Here is a 19,813-nt window from a genome sequence, read left to right on the forward strand (position 1 = left end):
ATTCCTCAGCACCACATAAGCAAAAAGAAAAAAGCCGGAAGTGGCGCTGTGGCTCAAGTGGTAGAGCGCTAGCCTTGAGCTGAAGAGTTGAGGGACAGCACCTAGGCCCAGAGTTCAGGCCCCATGACCGGACCCCCCCCCTCCAAAAAAAAAATGTTCCTCCAAAGGTTCATGTGTAAAGGCCTGGCTGACAGTTGACAGGTTTTTGAGAAGTGACTGGATCATGAGAGCTCTGATATAATTAATAGACTAATCCATTGATAGACTCTCAATTTGATGGCTTTACGTGTGTGTGTGTGTGTGTGTTTGTGTGTGTGTGTGTGTGTTCCTTATGAAGTGGAGCCTACCTAAGTGGGCATTGAGAGTGTCTTTGAAAAACATACCTTGTCCCCCTACCCTTCCTATTTCTCTGTTTCCTGGCTACAGAGAGCTGGGTTGTATTACTTTGCTATGCCCTGTTATGACAATTTACTTCATTACTAAAGGCCCCAAGACAACAGAAACAGAAACCCTGGACCTGAGCCTCTGAAACCATGAGACAAACTAAGTCTTACCTGCTTTAAGTTGTGTTTCTCAGATAATCTTTCACCATGATGGAAAATGACTAACACAGGCAAGTAAGATTTATTAGAAAGAACACAGACATTATCAACCATAAAAGAGGTATATTAAGTTTCATTAAAATTAAAGCATTCATTAGAAATTGTGTCAAGTAAACCTTGGAAAAATATTAATATATCTGATAATATCTGAGGAAAATACCAGATGTTGATAGATGAAAATATTCATCAGATATTTGAATGGGTTTGTGTAGGTATATACAGTTATCAAAACTTTTCAAATAGAACACTCAAAAACCTGTTATATATAAATTATATTTCCATTTAAAAAGGAAAGTCCAAGATGAAAGAACATGTATGTATGGACACTAATGACTAAAATAGGGTTGATGTCTAAATTTTGTTTTCTTAAATTTTATCCCAGAACATAAAATTACAAAACATTTCTCCCTCCTCATGAATATTGGCCTATATGAAATTATTCCTTTATTTTAAACCACAACAAGAGTAGTGAAATGAATTTAGTAGAATAAACTAGGATATGCAAAGTTAAATCAACAGTAGCACATGCAAAAGGATGTGCTAACTGCATCTAAAGATGTTGACTGGTAGAAAAAAGAACTTAGGCAGAGAGAACTGTGCAAATAAGCTTCCCTGATCTGCATTACTCACATTCACAATTTATGCTCAGTGAGATTAAAAAAAATACAAATAAGACCATACATTATGACATAATGCACTTAACTAATTCATCAGTCTTTCATAGATGATTATTTTCTGTAACCAAAGCACTGTCTCTTGCAATTTGTCTTTGTATTTTCAGAAAAATCTGGGTCTTGAACATTTTAGATTCCAAATTATTAGTTATATAACTGAATTAAGTAATAATTGTGTTTACTAGTTAGTTTTATGTCCCAAACCCATGGTCTTATCTGAAACTATTTTGAATCTCTTCACAGAAAAATGTTTCAACTAGTGATGATCTCATTTGACAGTTTATGGAAAATATATTAAAAAGAAGTATACTAAATGGTAACACCAGCCTAAAAATAATCATAGTATAATTATATTTCTAGATTTTTAAAAAATATATAGAAAAGTACAAAGGTAAAAAATACAAAACAACCCCCCACTGAGTTTAGTTTCAATCTCCAGGTGTGAATATCTAAAGGATAATAAAGGCAGCAAATACATTGTTTTGAATTGAATATCACACTGGCAAGATCAGAAAAGCCTGTGAACTGAGAAGCAACTTGTTATTCCAGTGATAGAACCTTCACTGGCATTATTCTTTTGGCAGCTGAAACTTCAGAGGATTTTAACTGTGAAAAACATTCTAAGAGCATTTAAGATGCTTTGTGGGCAGCCTTTCTTCCAAGATGTTCCTATTGCTTTCCCAATGAGCACAATAGGCTTAGGATGGCTAATGATGTTTTCTAGGTATACCAAGCACCACCATGATGTTCCTAGACTTTCCTCACAAAGCTAATGGCAAAACATCAAAAATAAACATCGCATTCTAAATGGGGACTCCCACAATCATGTTATTTTTGGGAGAGCAGCTCTCTGGTTCCATGGATATCACTTGAACAGAGTAGCCATGTTCTTCTGCAGCTCTTGCTCGGTCCAGATCCACCAGGCACATGCACTGTTTTCCTGAAAAACAGTCAAAGGGTATCATAAGACCCTTCTACTAGCAGTACCATTTTAGTTTCTTTCTTTAGAACAAATTTTACAAGTCTATGCAAAATAGTGCTTACCCACTGAAAGTCTTTCAATTTAATTCATGATCAATGTGTAAAGACAGTAGGCAACATTTCAAAGATTTATCTGCTAATAATTTAAAGAATGCTAATAGCTTCAAATGTATTTACCAATAAATGTCAAACTACAGATTCATTTCTTCTTCAGCTAAAGTTCCATTTAAAGATCTTTGCTCTGCATTCCTACAGAAAGACAGTGTGGTGGCACACTCCTGTAATCCTAGCTACTCAGGAAGGCTGAGACCAGAGGCTCATGATTTGAAGCTAGCCTGGGCAGGAAAGTGCATGAGACTCTTATCTCCAGCAAAAGCCTAGAAATGGAGGTATATGCTAATGTGATAGAGCGCCAACTGTTAGTGGAAAAAGCTAAGGGACAGTGTGCAGGCCCTGAGTTCAAGGCCGTGTACACACAGACACACAGACACAGACACACAGACACACAGACACACACAGACACACACACACACACACAGACACACACACACACACACAGAGAATTAACAGAAAATGTGACATAAAGACATGTCTAGAATTCCATGTATACAAAATTAACCCATCTTCCCAACAGCTATATGGCTGACATTCGTTTTCTTCCCTTATAATATTGTCTTTCCTTTAACACAGCTATAAATGTTTTCTTCACCTACATTTCAGTTTAAAATGAAACATTCTCTGACAGTGTTGGAATGTTCTACATCTTCCAGTATCCATCTTGGGTTCACACTACAGGTCATTTATCCTTGACTTTGATCCTACTCAAGTCATATTTTTCCTTATCAGTAAGAATGCTCTATTTTCAATTACAGAGTGTCACTGCAACTGGGATTGGTTTGTTGTTCTCAGTCCATTGTAGGGGACTGGTAGGCTGCTTCCTAAGAATGCTTACAGAACACAGAGATGACATGTACACAGAAAAAATGAGATCTGGCTTTTTATGAATCAGATTCTACCCAAGCCCTCCTCCCAACCCCTCTTCCAGTTAGCAATCTTGCCAAATATTCCTCCTTCTCTAGTCTAGCAGCTTTTATATCAGCCATTGTCCTTTGGTTTAGTGCTTAAAACTCACATCTACCATGAACACATCTGTCCACATATGAATTAATTTCACTGAGCTGTGATGGTTTAACTGTGTCCCCTAAAGAGCATGTGATGGAAACTTAATTCCCAATGTAACTGTGCAGGGACAAGGGACCCAATGAGAGGTGGTAAGTCCATCAGCACAGAGTCAGTGAATCAATGCTGTTTTAGAAGGAGTGAATTTATTATTACAGGTGGGCTCCTTATGAAAAAGTAAGTTTGCTTGGTGCTCATGGCTCATATCTTTAACACTACCTAATCAGGAAGTTTAGACATGAAGAATCTCAGGTCAGAGCCAGCCCTGACAGAAAAAGACTATCTACAATTAACCAGCATGACACAAGCAAGGAATGTCAAGTGAGAGTGCAGGGCCCTGAATTTAAGCCTCAGTAGCAGAAAAAGGACAAATCTGGTTCCTTCTCAGACAAGCATTTCCTTCCATCTGTCTCTAGCTCTCTCTTTGGCAATGTGATACCTGCCACCATGTTATGATACAGTGAACAAATCCCCACCAGATGCAATCCATGTAGACTTCTTACCTTACAAAACTGTGAGTCAAATAAATTTCTCTTAATTGTAAGTTATCCAGCCTGTGGCTGTCTGTTATAGAAGCATAAAATAGACTAACACATCAGTCTAGTGGAATTCTATCAAATGCACATTTCACTAAATCCAAGTGTTGGGAATGGGAAAAAGAGAAGGAACAAGAAAAGAGAATGAGATAGGAGAGAGCAAGTTCCTTCTGTATGTTTATGCTCAGAGTATGAAAATGAGAAGACAACCTCCCTCTTCCTCCATCTCTGGTCTTTCATGCCTCTCCAGATGTAAGCACCAGCTATACTGACTTAGATTTCAAAATTTAAAAGTATTACTTATGAAACATCATCTCTAAACGCTGGCTAATTACTTCATCTAGTACTCAGCCAAAGAAACAGCAATATAGCATACAATGAACTACAATGGAATTATAGAAAGAAGTGTGACATTGTCCAATATGAGGCTTCTCCGAATAGTTTTTTTTTTTTTTTGGAACGGTCGTGGGGCCTGAACTCTGGGCCTGGGCACTGTCCCTCAGCTCTTCGGCTCAAGGCTAGCGCTCTACCACTTCCGGATTTTTTCTTTTTGCTTATGTGGTGCTGGGGAATCGAACCCAGGGCCTCAGGCATGCAAGGCAAACGCTCTACCACTGAGCCACCTTCCCAGCCCTCTGAATAGTTTTTTTTTTTTTATTGTGAAAATACTTTACAGAGGGGTTACAATTACATGGGCAAGATAATGAGTACATTTCTTATCAAGCATTGTAGCCTTCTCCTTTGTTTCCCCTTCCCATCCCTTCCCAGCCTCCCCCCCCTCCCAGTGTTAATAATTTTAACTAAGATTGCATTAATGAAAAATAAAAAGCAAGTCAATGAGCTTATACTCTGTAACAGCAGTGTGATTAAACAAAGGCAAAATGAATGCAATGCTTCTAGGTTAAATCAGACGGCTGTAGTGCCCAAGTGTGCAATAAGTCTACATGTTGGTTAGGCAAACAGGTTGAATTCATATTTATCAGTTGTCCTCTTAGTAGTTTTTCTTTATTTTTTAAGACAGGCCTCACTCTGTAGCCCAGACTAGTCATGAACTCTTGAGCTTTTTGCTTCAGTCACTTTAGTGCAAAGCCTTTCTTAATCAGTAAGTAAAATCATTGTGACAATGTGTTTTGCCTTTAAAAGAGATATCTTTGTCTAAAATTTTATGTATTACATTTCAATACTCATAAAAATTAATGACATTGGGAGGAAAAAATAGTTTGAATGAGCAACTTTCATTAAGTTCTCATCAACTACCTGTTATCATCCAAGGGACAAAAGAAGAGTATAAAATTATATGATTTAAAGAGAAGATAGAAACTGCATGGCCTATGTCTTCACGGCATCTGTAAACATGTTTACTGTAAGTAAGTGAAAGTAATCACAACTCACAGAGGGTACAATTCTCTTCTACTGTTGAGTTTTATCAGAATGACTGGTGAGTTTGCTCTCTTTACCTGAAGTTAGGTTGTAAAAAGTAACAATCCTCCTGATCTAAGCCTCATACATAGTTAGGATTATAGGTGCACACTCCCACACTCAACTATAGGTTGAAAAGGAGTCTCTTCTGTATGCCTGAGCTAGCCTCAAACTGTGATCCTTCCAATATTACCTTCCCAAATAGCAGGATTACAGGTAATGAGCTACTAGAGTTCAGTTAACTAACCAAGTTTTAATAGGATTATTTATATATTTCTCAAATACTATTTCTTAGATTGTATACATGCTCATGTCAGAAACAACTATTTTGCTCAGACTGATGACCCAAAACTAAGTAATATTTTAACTACTTTTGGAAGAAAATTCTCTGAGGGTCTCTTGTGTTTTCATGTCTCGCAAGTAGACACTGACTGCCACTAATCCAGACCAGAGACTAGCAAACGGGGGTAGGAAGCCTATGAACTGTTCATGAATGCCTAACAAGCTAACTGTTTCTGATTTAAGGGGTTATAACTTAGCAATAATAATATTAATGTTAAGAACTATGAAGAAGAACAAACATGTGGGGGATTTATATGTGGCCAGCAATGCCTAAATTATTTATTTTCTATAAATGGACTGCTTGTCCATTTATAGAAAAAAGTCCCTCTGTTCCAGGTTATACTTTCAAGCATATTTTTATAGTGAGTGGCCTTAAAAATTATAGTTTTTCTCTGGAGCAAATAGCAGGAATCACCTGCCCATTTCCTTTGCTTCTTGGAAACTGGGCCTTGGGGAGTCGGTGTGAAAAGGATGGTGCCATGCTACAGTACTTCTGTGAGCAACAAACTGTCTTGGTTCTGCCTCAGGACTCATATCTTCTGTTAGCATCCACTATGGCAAGCTAACCTCAGATTCGTCGTCCATCTGTCAACTACTGGAAGAGTTCACCTAGAGATATATACATGAATGCGCTACGTATTACATTTATAAGTGATTTAATGATAGCTACAGATCACTTAATCCATTATAAATCTGAGGCAGAAAAACAGAGAACACAAAAAGTATAAGGCAGACACTTAGATCTTTTAAAATTTACCTTGTATGATAAAGTTTTCTTAAATTGTTCACTGAAATAGAGAGGAAAAAGGAAATAGTTATTCTAAATGTTAAGAATATTGAATAAACTAAATTATAAATAAAAATATCTATTGGAGCATTTTGAATTAAAATGTTGATGTAAAAATCATGCCTGAAATGTCTTTATAAAAAGATAAAAGCATATCTTATCATCAGTATGTTAATATAAAAGAATGTCTTTCACAGATCATTGAGACAGAGAAGAACAACTTGTCTCTTCATAGAAACACATAGTGTTTCACTCTAAGCTTTATTATTATTCAGGTTTTGTGGGGCCAATAGATCAAGAGGTAATCGTCATTGAAAAGGCACTTTGTTCTTTCACAGTTCCCCAGGAAGACACAATTTATAAACAATACTTGCCATTGTGGAAAGTCAGGTATTCAAAATGAAATATTACAACTTAATATAAACACATCTGTACTAATTTATCTCCATATTGACATCTTAGGTAGAAGAATACTGTCACCTTTTGGGAAACTTAAACTTGGAAGTGTTCTGAATAAAGCCGTAACAGCAAGGGCACGTGATGAAGGAAGCCCGTGTTTTGATGCAGTGCTCAATCACCATGTCTGTTGCCACACCACAGGCATGCAATGCTACCTAGAAAGTAAAATCAGACCCTACCATTAGGTTCATTCTAAACTAACAGAATAACCCTTGTGCTTTAAAAAAAAAAAAGTGACTGAAATTGAAATCCGTAGGGGACTTCAAATTACCAGAATATTTGTTATAGTTTAACTTGTTTCAATTGGACGTACCAGTGGCTATTTAGTTGTTCATATTAATTAAGAAATTAACTAAGGTTGAATGATTAAAAAGAAAATAGCACTGCAAATGAAGCTCAAGATTCATTCAATGGAAAAAAAGATTCATTCAATGGGAAATGTAATACAATCATAAATGTAGAAAATTGAATGTTTAAACTAGCACTTTCACTGATTATGAATTTACTTCAGTTATAGCACTGTGGCAAAAACACTGGACTTGAAGAAATGAAAATTTCTATGAGAATTTCTAGACTAGAACTCTAGGATGGCTCTGAGGCCCTGGACCCCTTAAATTTCTTGGGATGTTTGTCTTCTCAACTATAAACTACTTAACAGATATATTTCAAAATACTTTTCTGGATGCTATTGGAGTATAATACAATCTGTCATGTATATGTAGCATCTTTCTAGGATTTTTCTAAATACAACAACTGTTAATACAGTGATAGATTTCACAGACTGATTTTACTGGACTTATTTTAAAAGGAAGGAATGGAATCATCAGAATAATGATGAGGGTCTCAATAGTTCATAAAAATAAAAAGTTTTAAAATTATTTCAAATCATATGTCACTATTATGTTTATACTAATTATAATCTAGAGTAGACAACTATGATCATTAGTAGGCTAAATAAGGCAAAATGGGATTTGATGAAGGAAATTCACATGTGAGCATCCTGAAAGATAAAATTATATTTTGCTAGAAAAATATTCATATCTTTATGAATATCTCTCTCTAGAATACAAATTATATTGGGTTATTCTTTACTTTTGAGGGATGGATCTCATCAACCTTAGGGTAGGGAGAAGCTCTGAAGATGAAGTGGAGCATTTTCCCGAAGTTTTGGATATAAAGTATGAAAGCTAGATTTTCCTTTTGAACTGAAGTTAAAAACAAGATCACAGCTCTCAACTCCCCTAAAATTTCCCCTCCTCGTAGGTTTACATGGGTTACAGAAAATTCAACAATCTTGGCTGGGCACATGGCTCATGCTTGATATCCTAGCTACTTAGAAGTCTGAGATCTGAGGCTCATGATTTGAAGCCAGACCAGGCAGGAAAGTCTGAGATTCTTATCTCCAATTAACCTAGTTGGAGATGTGGGTCAGGGTGTAGAGTACCAGTGTTGAACAAAAAAGTTCAGAGATGGTACACAGGCTCTGAGTTCAAGCCCCAGGATCTCCTTTCCCCACATGCACAGTAACAATCTTGACGTGGCTGTCAATCCACCTTTCCTGTTTCATGCTAAGAAAGAACCTACGAAGGCTGCCATTCAGGGAGGGCAACAACAACTACCAGGTAGTAAAAGTAAAGAACTTTGATTCTTCATCTGCCCCTTTTATTTAATCAGGCTAATTCTTATTTTCGTGAACAGCTAGAGAAAATCTCATGGCACAAGTTATGGATGCATTTCCCCTTTTAGTCACTGAGTGCCCTTTATGTGCAGCACTGTATTGGGTAATGGCAGGCTCACATCAGCCCCCAAAGAATGTCTCTATTATGTCTCTATATTAGAAGTGAGGAACCTAAGGCTTGTATAAATTAAGACTTGCAACAAAACAGCTTGTGAGAGGCAGAACTTCAAAGCATGATCCCATGTATTAAGTACATCAGGGGCTTCTCCATAAGATAAAATAAAATAAACCCCTATTGAGGTTTGGAATAAAGAAAAGTTGAGACAGTTCTATTTCAGTAAGTCTCTACTTTGATTCACATTTCTTCTGCTACATATGAAAGACTGAGTTTCTTTCCCTATTTAAACAAATCTAAGCTACTTATGAAATGGATTTTAAGTCTCAGATTTAACTGTACCACATAATCCTAATTTTATTGTCATCAAATGCACAGGCAGATATAACAGGCAAATAATAAGAAGATGCAGACCAATAGAACTACTTAAATATGACAATTAGCATATCCAAAAAGTGGTATTTCAAACTAGGAAAGGTAGATTTTTTTTTAGTAAGTGATGTTAGATTAACCTGATAGCTCTATAAAAAATAAAAATTCATTTCTTCTCATCACATACAGAAAATGTCAAATGAATTACAGATTTAAAATGCAAACAATAAAACATGGGTGAATTCTTCCATAGCACAATTATAAATACTTCCTAAAGATACTAAAGTTACATAAACATTAAAAGGTAAGGTTAATAAGTTGAAAAATATTAAAATAAAATATCTTGGTGGCACATAAGCTCTATTAAGTAAAAAGAAACAAATAGGAAAATGATTTAAAATTTGCAGCATATAAAGAGTTAATGTCTATAATGTATAATAAGCTTCTAAAGATAATGGAAAAGCCCAATGATCAAGTATTAAAATATACAAGAGATCTGAACAGTTTACAAACTAAAACATGTAACTAATCCTTAAAAGTTGGCCAATATTACTCAAAATTTTAAAAAAATGCTAAACCAGGGGCTGGGAAGGTGGCTCAGTGGTAGAGCCCTTGCCTTGCATGCATGAGGCCCTGGGTTCGATTCCTCAGCACCACATAAGCAAAAAGAAAAAAGCTGGAAGTGGCGCTGTGGCTCAAGTGGTAGAGCGCTAGCCTTGAGCTGAAGAGCTGAGGGACCATGCCCAGAGCCAGAGTTCAGGCCCACGACCGGACCCCCAAAAAAGAAAATGCTAAACCACCTTAAGATACTATTTATCACCTGGTAGTGTGGCAAAATTCTATTTTTTCCTAAAAGTACAGAATAAACCAAGGAAAGTCAGCATTATTTGAATTCATTTATTGAATCAATAACCTTTTAAGTACTTTCTATATGCCAAACATTCTTTTCAGCATTAGAAATTGCCTGGTAAAAAAATAAATTCCAAGCCGGGCACCCGTGGCTCATGCCTGTAATCCTAGCTACTCAGGAGGCTGAGATCGGAGAATTGTGGTTCAAAAGCCAGCCCGGGCAGGAAAGTCCATGAGACTCTTATCTCCAATAAACCACTAGAAAATCGGAAGTGGTGTTGTGGCTCAAGTGGTAGAGTACTCGCCTTAAGCTGAAGAGTGCAGGGACAGTGCCCAAGCCCAGAGTTCAAGCCCCACGACCAACCAAAAAAATAAAATAAATTCCAACCTACTGGAAGAAACTTATTCATGAGGTGCCATGAATGAAATAATATTAATCATTTTGATACTTTATATGTGACTATAGAAAGTTACAGATTTTCTTGTTTAGGAAAGGCTATGAAACTACCTGCCTTATTTATTCTAAGTTTCTTATTTTTTCTTATGTGTTAATTAAATAAATTTAAATAATTTGTTTACTTACCCCAATATTAAACATTCCTGTAAAATACTCCATATTTGCTTGAATGAACCAAATGTTGCTTAAACCTAGTTCGTCACTTCTCTTCTTAGCACGAATTAATGACAATTCCTTGTTTTCTATTAATGTAACCTAGATTTTACCCAGTAGGAAATAGTAAATTCAGTAACATAATTCAAGTGTTAGGGTAAACATTACTAATATATTTCATAGCATTAATAATGCTGAACATATTACATTGATTTTCTAGTCTATGTCAGGAAATATACCAGATTAACTTGTACAAAACAAACAACTCCTTGAATTGTTCTTCAAGCATATGGTACAGTGATATAAGTGAAAGAAGCAATAATACTACCGTGTTGAAGTACTTAGTGGAAGACAATCTGGAGGGTTGGGACACAGCCAGACTAAGGAAGGTTTTCATTAGGAATTGGATATAACTGGGGCTTGCAAACGAAACACATTTAGATAGGAAACCGAGGCATGTTCAGTAGTGGGAAATACTGAGGTAAGGAAGAGTTTGGTGTGTCCAAAGAACTAATTAAGCTAGTGCAGCTGGACAGAGTATGTGTGATGGTGACAGTGGGAAGTGAAGGACAAACTGTACAGAATGGAGATAAGGTAGGAGGAGTCAGATTATGCTGTTTTTTTTTTTTTTTAAACAGTACTGGTGTTTGGTAAGGAGCTTTTAGACAAGCCTTCTACCTCTTGACTATGCTCTTTTTTTGAATTTAGTTAATTTTTCAGATGAGGACTCACACTTTATGCCTGGGCTGTCTTCAGAACTCTATCTTCCTACCTATAGCTCTCTTGTGTACCTGAAATTATGGATGTGTGTCAATATACCCAGCTTAATTGACAAGATGTTGTGTCTCTAATACTTTGCCTGTGCTTTGCCTTGAACTTCAATCTTCCCAATCTCTACCTACTGAGTAGCCAGGATTACAGGCTTAAGCCACCAAGCCCAATTTGATCATACACTCGTGATAAGAAGGGTCCAACAGGCTGGGTGCCAGTGGTTCATGCCTGTAATCTTAGCTTCTCTGGGGACTGCAGCCCAGGCAGGAAAGTCTCTGAGACTTATCTACAATTAAGTACCAAAAAAGCAGAAAGTGGAGCTGTGGCTCAAGTGGTAAAGCACTAGCCTTGTAAAAAAAATGTAGGGACTTGCCCAGGCAAAGTTTAAGCTCAGGAAAAGCAAAGAGAGGAGAGAGAGAGAGAACAGAGAGAGAGGAAAGAGAGGACAGAGAGAGAGAGAGAGAGAGAGAGAGAGGAGTAGGTTCCATCAGGTAATGACTAGTGTGGATTGGTGTGGATAAAGCGCAACAAAATCCTTGAGCAGTAACTGTGGGTGGAATGAAGACATTCTCATCAGTATCATTCCTGTTTATTATTTTATCCACATGCTTGTCTTCATAGAAGAACTTTGTCATATGCTAATCAAACCAGTTTATCATATCTTTCTTCCAGTTTATTTCAGAAAGTATTTGTTGTAATTGCTGCATACCATCTAGACAATTCACATGCGTTTATTAAAGAAGAGAGAGATGATATCCCCCCCCCAAAGACTTAAAAGATGATCACTGTGAAGAGCTGATTTAAGATGGCAGAAAAATAAAAACAGGACAAACAATAGCAATGATTGAATAAACTATAGTATATTCACTTTAAATGTGTAGTTACTCAAATATAATGTGTAAAACTACTAGCAGTAGAAAAACATTTAAGATATAGTATTGAATGATAGCATGGAACTAATTTGCATTTTTAGAGTTTGGAACAGCAAATGTCCATGTAGACAGTGATTTGAATTGCAAGGAAAGAAAATTTTTTGATAAGTCAATATGACAGACTTGGTTTTGCTTATTAAATATAAGAAATTATTCCAATTTTTATGCAGTAGATCAAAAAAAGAATACTAAAATATCATGCCCACCAACTTTTAGAAGTTATCATTTCTACTTAAAATTATCTTGAAAATTAGTTGAAAAGTATTTTATTTAGTAATGGGATAGTTATTTCTTCTAAAAATTAAACATATGCATATATTTACATGTTTTAGACATACTTTATGTGACATATATTATATAGTAAAATATGTATCTTTGTATTAAAAAAATTGGTAACTGCACTGTGGTCCTATTTTACATCACCCTTCCCCCCTTTAAGATTATAAATCTCAAAAGTTACTTCAAAGGAAAAAGAAAATGCCTGTGCCTCATTGTTTGAGGTGGTTAAAAGATTAGGAGCTCAAAGTCAGGCTCGGGTGGCTCATGCCTGGAATCCTAGATCTCAGGAGGCTGAGATCAGAGGATTGCAGTTCAAAGCCAGCCCGGGCAGGAAAGTCCGTGAGACTCTTATCTCCAGTAAACTACTAGAATACTGGGAGTGTTGCTTGGCTCAAGTGGTAGAGTGCTTGCCTTGAGCTGAAGAGCACAGGGACAGTGCCAAAGCCCAGAGTTCAAGCCCCACGACGGACCGAAAAAAAAAAAAAAAAGATTAGGAGCTCAAGAAGGAAGAGTAGGCTAGACTTGGGAAGCTGAAACTTGTTTAGCTATAATTTTTCCTTTATTCAGCTTTACCTGGCATGACGGCAGCATATGAGCAAGAACTATTCCAACGTGGCCCTGAAAAAAAGCCAGCAAAAAAATCAAATTAAGTTTAGTCCCCATGGATTTTGCTCATTTCATGATAATAATCTTATCAAATAAAAACATGACCTTGAATGTAATATAGAAAAGTCATCTAGTTGTGGACAAGATAAAAAAGATAAAAGTTGATATATAGTACCCCGCCACTGCAGAAATCCACAATTCTGTCACCAGGTTTAGCTTGATTCATCACCACATAAGCAAGGTTGTTTAATTGTTGCTGTTTCCTCAAAGCTCGATCACTAGACATTTTGCCTGCAAAAGACAAGAGATTAAGAGAACATTAAATATTGTGAGACACTAAGTATATACAGTTAGACTATACCACGAGGATAAAGGAGAATAGGTAAATGTATACTTATGTGGATACACATAAAAGAATAAATTACAAGTTTCATGTAATAGTCTATGAGAAAACTAGAGGACAGGAGCCCACAGATTAACCATATTTCTTCTGATTTTACTGTCATTGCTATCTTGTTTTTCTTAAAAAATTGTTTTCTAAAGAGTGGAAGCTAGAACTAAAAACATAAAGTTCAGAGTCAAAGTATTTGAGAAATTTTGGTTGGATGAAAAAGTGTCTCAGTAATCATCTGGCCTCTTTATCCATAACTCTTAGAGATCTATTAAGAAGACTGTCTACAAATCACTTAAATATACTTATAGAGGGGGAAGGAAAGCGGGAGAAAAATTAGGGAGGGGTAACAAGTTAGACAAGAAATGTAATCACTCCTTATGTATGTAACTGTAACCCCTCGTTACATCACCTTGACAGTTAAATTAAAATAAATGAAAAAATATACTTATAGAAAGAACAAAGGAGGAGGCAACAATGCTTGATAAGAAATGTACTCATTACCTTGCTCATGTAATTGTAACCCCTCTGTACCGTATTTTCACAATAAAAAACTTATGAATAAAAAAGAACCATAATAAATAATATTTTTACTATTTAACTGGCACATCTTTGAATACTGAATTCTCCTGTAGGACATGCAGGAATGTTGGCATATAGATGTCACACTATCTGAATTATATCAATGCTTATTTGAGGATTTTGCTTTTTTCTGCTTTGAAGCTTCCTTTCTGTATGAGTCAGACATAGAAATTTAAATGTAATTAGAGATTAAAGATAGGCTTTTTCCAAGTATGAAATGCCTTGGGCTCAATAGCATGAAAACATCTTAACTTCCTTTCAAAAGCCACTAGCGGCCCCCACAAAAATATCTTCAGAAGTATGAATGATACTATTTGTTTTTACACATCAAGAACATTCTTTATAGGAACAGTTTGGTAAAAAAAATATGTAAAGATATCAAGTTTTCCTTGCTCTATGCTAGTAGAAAAATAGTAAGTTATTTTTTCATTTTTTTTCTTACAACAGTACATTAGGTAAGAATTTTTTCTTAGGCAAAACAGAAAAGTATAATTTCCTAACTCAGAAGTAACATACACACATATATGTATATAAATATATGTGTATAGATAAATATGTATATGTTATATTCATAAGTTTAATTTCCATGCCAGAATAAAAATATGTTTTAAGTACCTTTTTCTTGGGTTGGGGGAGGTGAGAAATTTTATTTTATTTTGTTGTAAGGGTAATGTACAGAGGAGCTACAGTTACATAAGTAAGGTAATAAGTACATTACTTGTTGAACATTGTTACCCCCTCCCTTGTTTCCTACCACTTTTCCTCCCCCTCTCTGTTCCCCTCCCCACCAAGTTATAAAGTCCATGTCAAATAAAGTGTCTTGTAAGTAAGTACTGCTGTTGCCTTGGTCACCCTTTGTCCTTTATCTAATCATTTTGTTATCCCCTTCCCCAAATCAGATAAACATATATACAAGACACAGGGTACCAAAATAAAAAACAGTGAGCAGGGGATAAACCAAAGGAAAACAGAAACTGAACCAAAAAAAAAAAAAGAAGAAAAAAGAAGTAACTTTACACAGTACATTAAAAAACAAAAACAAAATACAAAATAAAAACCCCAAAAGGCCCTCTTGTTTCCAGTATTTTGGAGTTCATTTAGAGTGGCATCATTTTATATGGTCATATTTAAGCACCTTTTTTTTTTAAGTCAGTGCATTTTTTTCTACAGTATTCCATCAATGATTTATTTACCACAATTTACAAAACCAAATGCACTATTGTAATGATGTGATCATCATCATACAAGTGAATCTTTAAACACTTTTCAATTACTTAAGCATGGTCTAATACAAATTTCAATATGTAGAATTGTAAGTCAATAACAGTCTATCTTCATTCATGAAGATACACCTTTTAGAAGAATAATTTTAGCCAGGTATAGTGAGTGGTAATGCCTGTAATTCCAGTACTCAGGAGGTAAAGGCAAGGAGGCTTTGATGTTGTTTTTCTCTTCTAATATAATTGTAATAAATTTAAACAAGGAATGTGAAAGATCCTGTAATCCCATCCTTCGTAGATATTTACTCCTAAGAGATTTTATTGACGATTTTCAAACATAACATGATTTAAAATATTCTACAGTAAATCTACAGTAAATACTTATGTACTTAGCCAGTTTTTGTTGTAGTGGCAGGACAACTAAAGGGGGGTTACTTACAAACAAAAGGGATCTGTTTATTGCACAGTTTTAGAAGCTTAAAGTCCAACGAACATAGTAGCTGTTGTAAGGGCTGAGAAATGCAGGAGAAAGAAAATCACATGGCAAGGCAAGCTCAAGAGAAACACAGGGACCAGTATCAGGCTTTGGTAATACCTTCTCCTCTTGAGAACGTACTCAAGAGATCAGTATTCCCTTCCTGGAACAGTATTGGGATGAACAAATGATCTCCCACTAGTTCCTACCTCTTCCAGGCTCAAGGCCACCTCCCAATAAGTAACAGTACCCTTGGAATGGAACCTCTACCATATGAAACTTTGGTGATAGGGCTGGGTTCATGTGTGTGGAAAACCTTTGAAACTTCCACCTAGATTGCACTATGAACATTATATATTCCATATGTATTTTCACAGCAACCCAGTTTTCATTTGCAGGAGGAAAAATAAAAACAAAGAAAAGGAGAAGAGGTAAGGCCAAAAGACAGAAAAGCAAAAACAAACCAGCATAAAATGAAACTGCACTTAACTGTACTTTGTGGCATTTAGGGAGGCAAAAATGTTATTAAGTGGAACTAAGATGAGGAATTCAATGAGTAGGGACATTTCTGCCTTTGCCGATTGTGGATTTCTTAACAGTTCCTAGGCAAATAATTACTCTTGCAGCAGGGAAGTTTATTCAATGAAATATACAATAGCAAATCCTATAATATTTCTATTAGAAATTTAGAATTATCTATACCCTTAGGTCTCTCAGAAACAAATGCTGATGAAGATTTTTTTTTCCTAAGACTTTCTTTGCATATAAAATACATGCTGAAATGAAGACTGAAGGTAGAGGTACTTTTCAGATTTGTGTTTTAAGTCGAGAATATTAAGTTGCATATGATATTCAGAGAAACTGAGCTAAAAATACAGCATCCAGAAGCTCAGACGCTTTAAAGAAAAGCTGCCTATAATAAAGCATTCCCTCATCCTATTCCAGTTTTATAAATATTATGAGGCTCCTGGAAACAAGAACAGGATTTCAAATACATACAACAAGGTGGAAACAATAGTATTTTGGAATATGGTACTAATTTAAAAAATATCCTACTTTCTTTTTAAAATATTTTTATTATCTTTAAGTAATTGCACAAAGGAGTTGCCATTCAATGAAGCACTTTGTGAATACAGTGTGTCTGAATCAATGTCATTACCCCTTCCAAAATTATCACTCTACTTTCTATTTTTATTCAGTATCCTTGTATATGAAATATCATTTATAAGCATTAAATTATAATCCACTTTTAGCTTGACTAAAATGCTATTTCTTTAGGCAATGGGAAAAGAAACCAAGAGAAGAATGTTTAATACAAATAATGTCATATTTCTGAACTGTAGTCTTCAAGTTGGGAGGCACTTGGTTATTTTGACATAGTGTTTGCATTGCCACAAAAGATAAGTACAGGTTAAAGCATCCAATTTTTAAGCCAAGGAAGCCACGGTAAGACATCAGCATTTTGGGTTGATTCAATGCAACAAAAATTGCAAAAGAACATGAATGATAAATGTGCAAATGTGCAGCCAAGATTATCTAATATTTTATATCCAAAATTAAGCAGATTTTTTGTTTCTTAGCCTGAACCTACATATGAAATACATTGCCTGTTGTAATTTGTAAAGAAGAAAATGGTTGGATACACACACACACACACACACACACACACACACACACACACACACACACTTATTAAAGTTCTTTACTAAAGATTCTCTCCCTGTTCTGTTTCCAAGACATTTTTTGAGTTGGAGCATGAGTGTTCTATGATTTCGTGAACATTAAATATGGAAACAGAAAAAAAACTAAAACTAATGGTTTAGAGATTTACAAAACATTTTTGTTTGAAAATTTTATAAAATCAAAAGATTTGCAAAAGCAAATTTCTCAAAAAGAAAATTGTACAGACAAGGTACTATTAATTAGGACCTTTGACAGGTGAAAGAGAAGGTGACAACTATAAATTTTAATGTTTAAAAAAAGGCTTGATAGCAGTAAGAAAGGAAAGTTGATGAACAATCTTTTATTGGGTTGTAACAGGGTAATTAACGGTGATTCCAGGTTCCATCACAGGGTATCTATGATTTCCTCCTTAGAAAAGAGTAGGTGCTAAGGCACCTCCTCTCTTGTCAAGTAGTCCATTTCCTTCAAATGAAGAAAAACAAAATCTCTGTCCTAAAGGAGCCTCCAGGGTATCTATGAAAATGTATGTGTATTAACTCTGGGCAAAAAAAGTACTCATGCTGAAGATGAAGGATTAACTGCTTGACACATTAGAGAAGAACTTCAGAGACTTGGAACCTTTCAGTTGACTATTTCAAGGATAACAGAAATTCATCAGATATAATAGGTCAGGGAAGACATGCCAAGAACAGTCTAGCTTATTTAAGGGAAAACTACAATTAACCCATTTGTGTTTGGAAGGGAAGATATGAGGAGGTAGTAAAATTTCAAACAGACCTGTAAATATAAGCAGGTCAAGCTGGGAAAAGGTTATGCTTTTGCCTCTTTACATCCAAAGAAACGTAGTCTTGCTTTAATATTTAATGTCAAGGGCTCAGCAGTCCTTTGAGACTAGTTCTGTCTGAATTGATAATATCACTATATTATTACCTACCAAAAACATTCTTTTATAAATGCTAGCACAGGCTGGGTGGTTGTGGCTCATGCCTGTAATCCTAGCTACTCAGGAGGCTCAGATCTGAGGATCATGTTTTAAAGCCAGTCCAGGCAGAAGCTGCCATGAGACTCTTATCTCCAATTAACCACTCAAAAACTGGAAGTAGAACTGTGGCTCAAAGTGGTAGAGTGCTAGCCTTCAGCAAAAGAGCTGAAGGACAGTGCCCAAGCCCCGAGTTAAAGCCCCACGAGACTGACAAAAAATTAAAAAAAAAAAAAGCTAGTCTGAATCATTTTCATTCTAGGTAATGCATGTCTTCAGATAAGCTTATTCATAAAATTCTCTGGAGCACTCAGCCTTAATTGATGCTGTCATTAAGTTATTCAATTAGGAAAAATAGAATTACATTGACTAAGTTATTTTGAAACTTAGTTCAAAATACATCATGAAATTTCTTAGGGAATTTCTGACTTCTCCTATCTAGGATCATATGCCCTTAGTATTCTCAAGCGCTACAATCACAAACACTGTCTCCGCGCAATAGCTAATCCTGAGTATGCTTTAACTGACATACTACTACAATGATACCCACTAAAATACCTCTCCCTGGCTTAAACACCTTTAACTGCTTCTCTCTTCCTTATGGAGACTGAAAATCTTGGCAAGAAAATAAAGTCTTTGGTGACTTGAGCCCCGATTAACTAATTAATTAATTTGGCTTCTGCCTGCTGCATTACATCCTCAATGTTTCAGCTGCTCAAAATAAGTAACAGTTCCTTGAACATATCATCACAAGTCAATGGCTTTCTATAATTGTTTCTCTTTGTTTCAGCTTATTTCCTTGCCTTTTAGAACCACAGGAACCCCACCATCTGCCCTCACTCCAGGTTGTACTTAGAAATGTAGTACTTTGTAATAATAATACTTTTTTTTTTTTTTTTTTGTCGGTCCTGGGGCCTGAACTCTGGGCCTGGGTACTGTCTCTCAGTTCTTCAGCTCAAGGCTAGCACTCTACCACTTGAGCCACAGCGTCACTTGTGGCTTTTTCTGCTTATGTGGTGCTGAGGAATGAACCCAGGGTTTCATGCATGCAAGACAAGCATGCAAGGCAACCACTCTACCACTGAGCCACCTTCCCAGACCTATAATAATAATACTTTTAATGACCAGAGAAAACACTATTTTTCAAACTTTATCAAACAAAATGATATTTTTACTACAATGCCTATACTACAATGCTTATAATTATAAAATGATACCTGGGCATAATTCATTATAACTCCCCCAGAAAAAGCATTAGTTGAAATTGTTTCTATCTATAACAAAATGCTGAA

At 35.7% G+C, this 19,813-nt stretch overlaps 1 protein-coding gene across 1 annotated transcript in view; it reads right to left on the minus strand.

Moving 5' to 3' along the window:
• Window positions 1–643: 643 nt before the first annotated feature.
• The window catches only part of Gstcd (glutathione S-transferase, C-terminal domain containing), a 71,109-nt gene continuing 51,939 nt past the window's right edge, over window positions 644–19,813 (minus strand). The window contains exons 6-12 of the mRNA XM_013023741.1: window positions 13,367–13,482; window positions 13,159–13,203; window positions 10,577–10,705; window positions 7,001–7,134; window positions 6,491–6,521; window positions 5,763–5,874; window positions 644–2,216 (exon numbers count right to left, since the gene is read on the minus strand). Of these exons, the coding sequence (XP_012879195.1) occupies window positions 2,080–2,216; window positions 5,763–5,874; window positions 6,491–6,521; window positions 7,001–7,134; window positions 10,577–10,705; window positions 13,159–13,203; window positions 13,367–13,482 (704 nt within the window). The 3' untranslated portion in view covers window positions 644–2,079. The remainder of the gene's footprint in view (window positions 2,217–5,762; window positions 5,875–6,490; window positions 6,522–7,000; window positions 7,135–10,576; window positions 10,706–13,158; window positions 13,204–13,366; window positions 13,483–19,813) is intronic.

This window comes from Dipodomys ordii, unplaced genomic scaffold, assembly GCF_000151885.1.
Source record: "Dipodomys ordii isolate 6190 unplaced genomic scaffold, Dord_2.0 Scaffold70, whole genome shotgun sequence".
NCBI lineage: Eukaryota > Metazoa > Chordata > Mammalia > Rodentia > Heteromyidae > Dipodomys > Dipodomys ordii.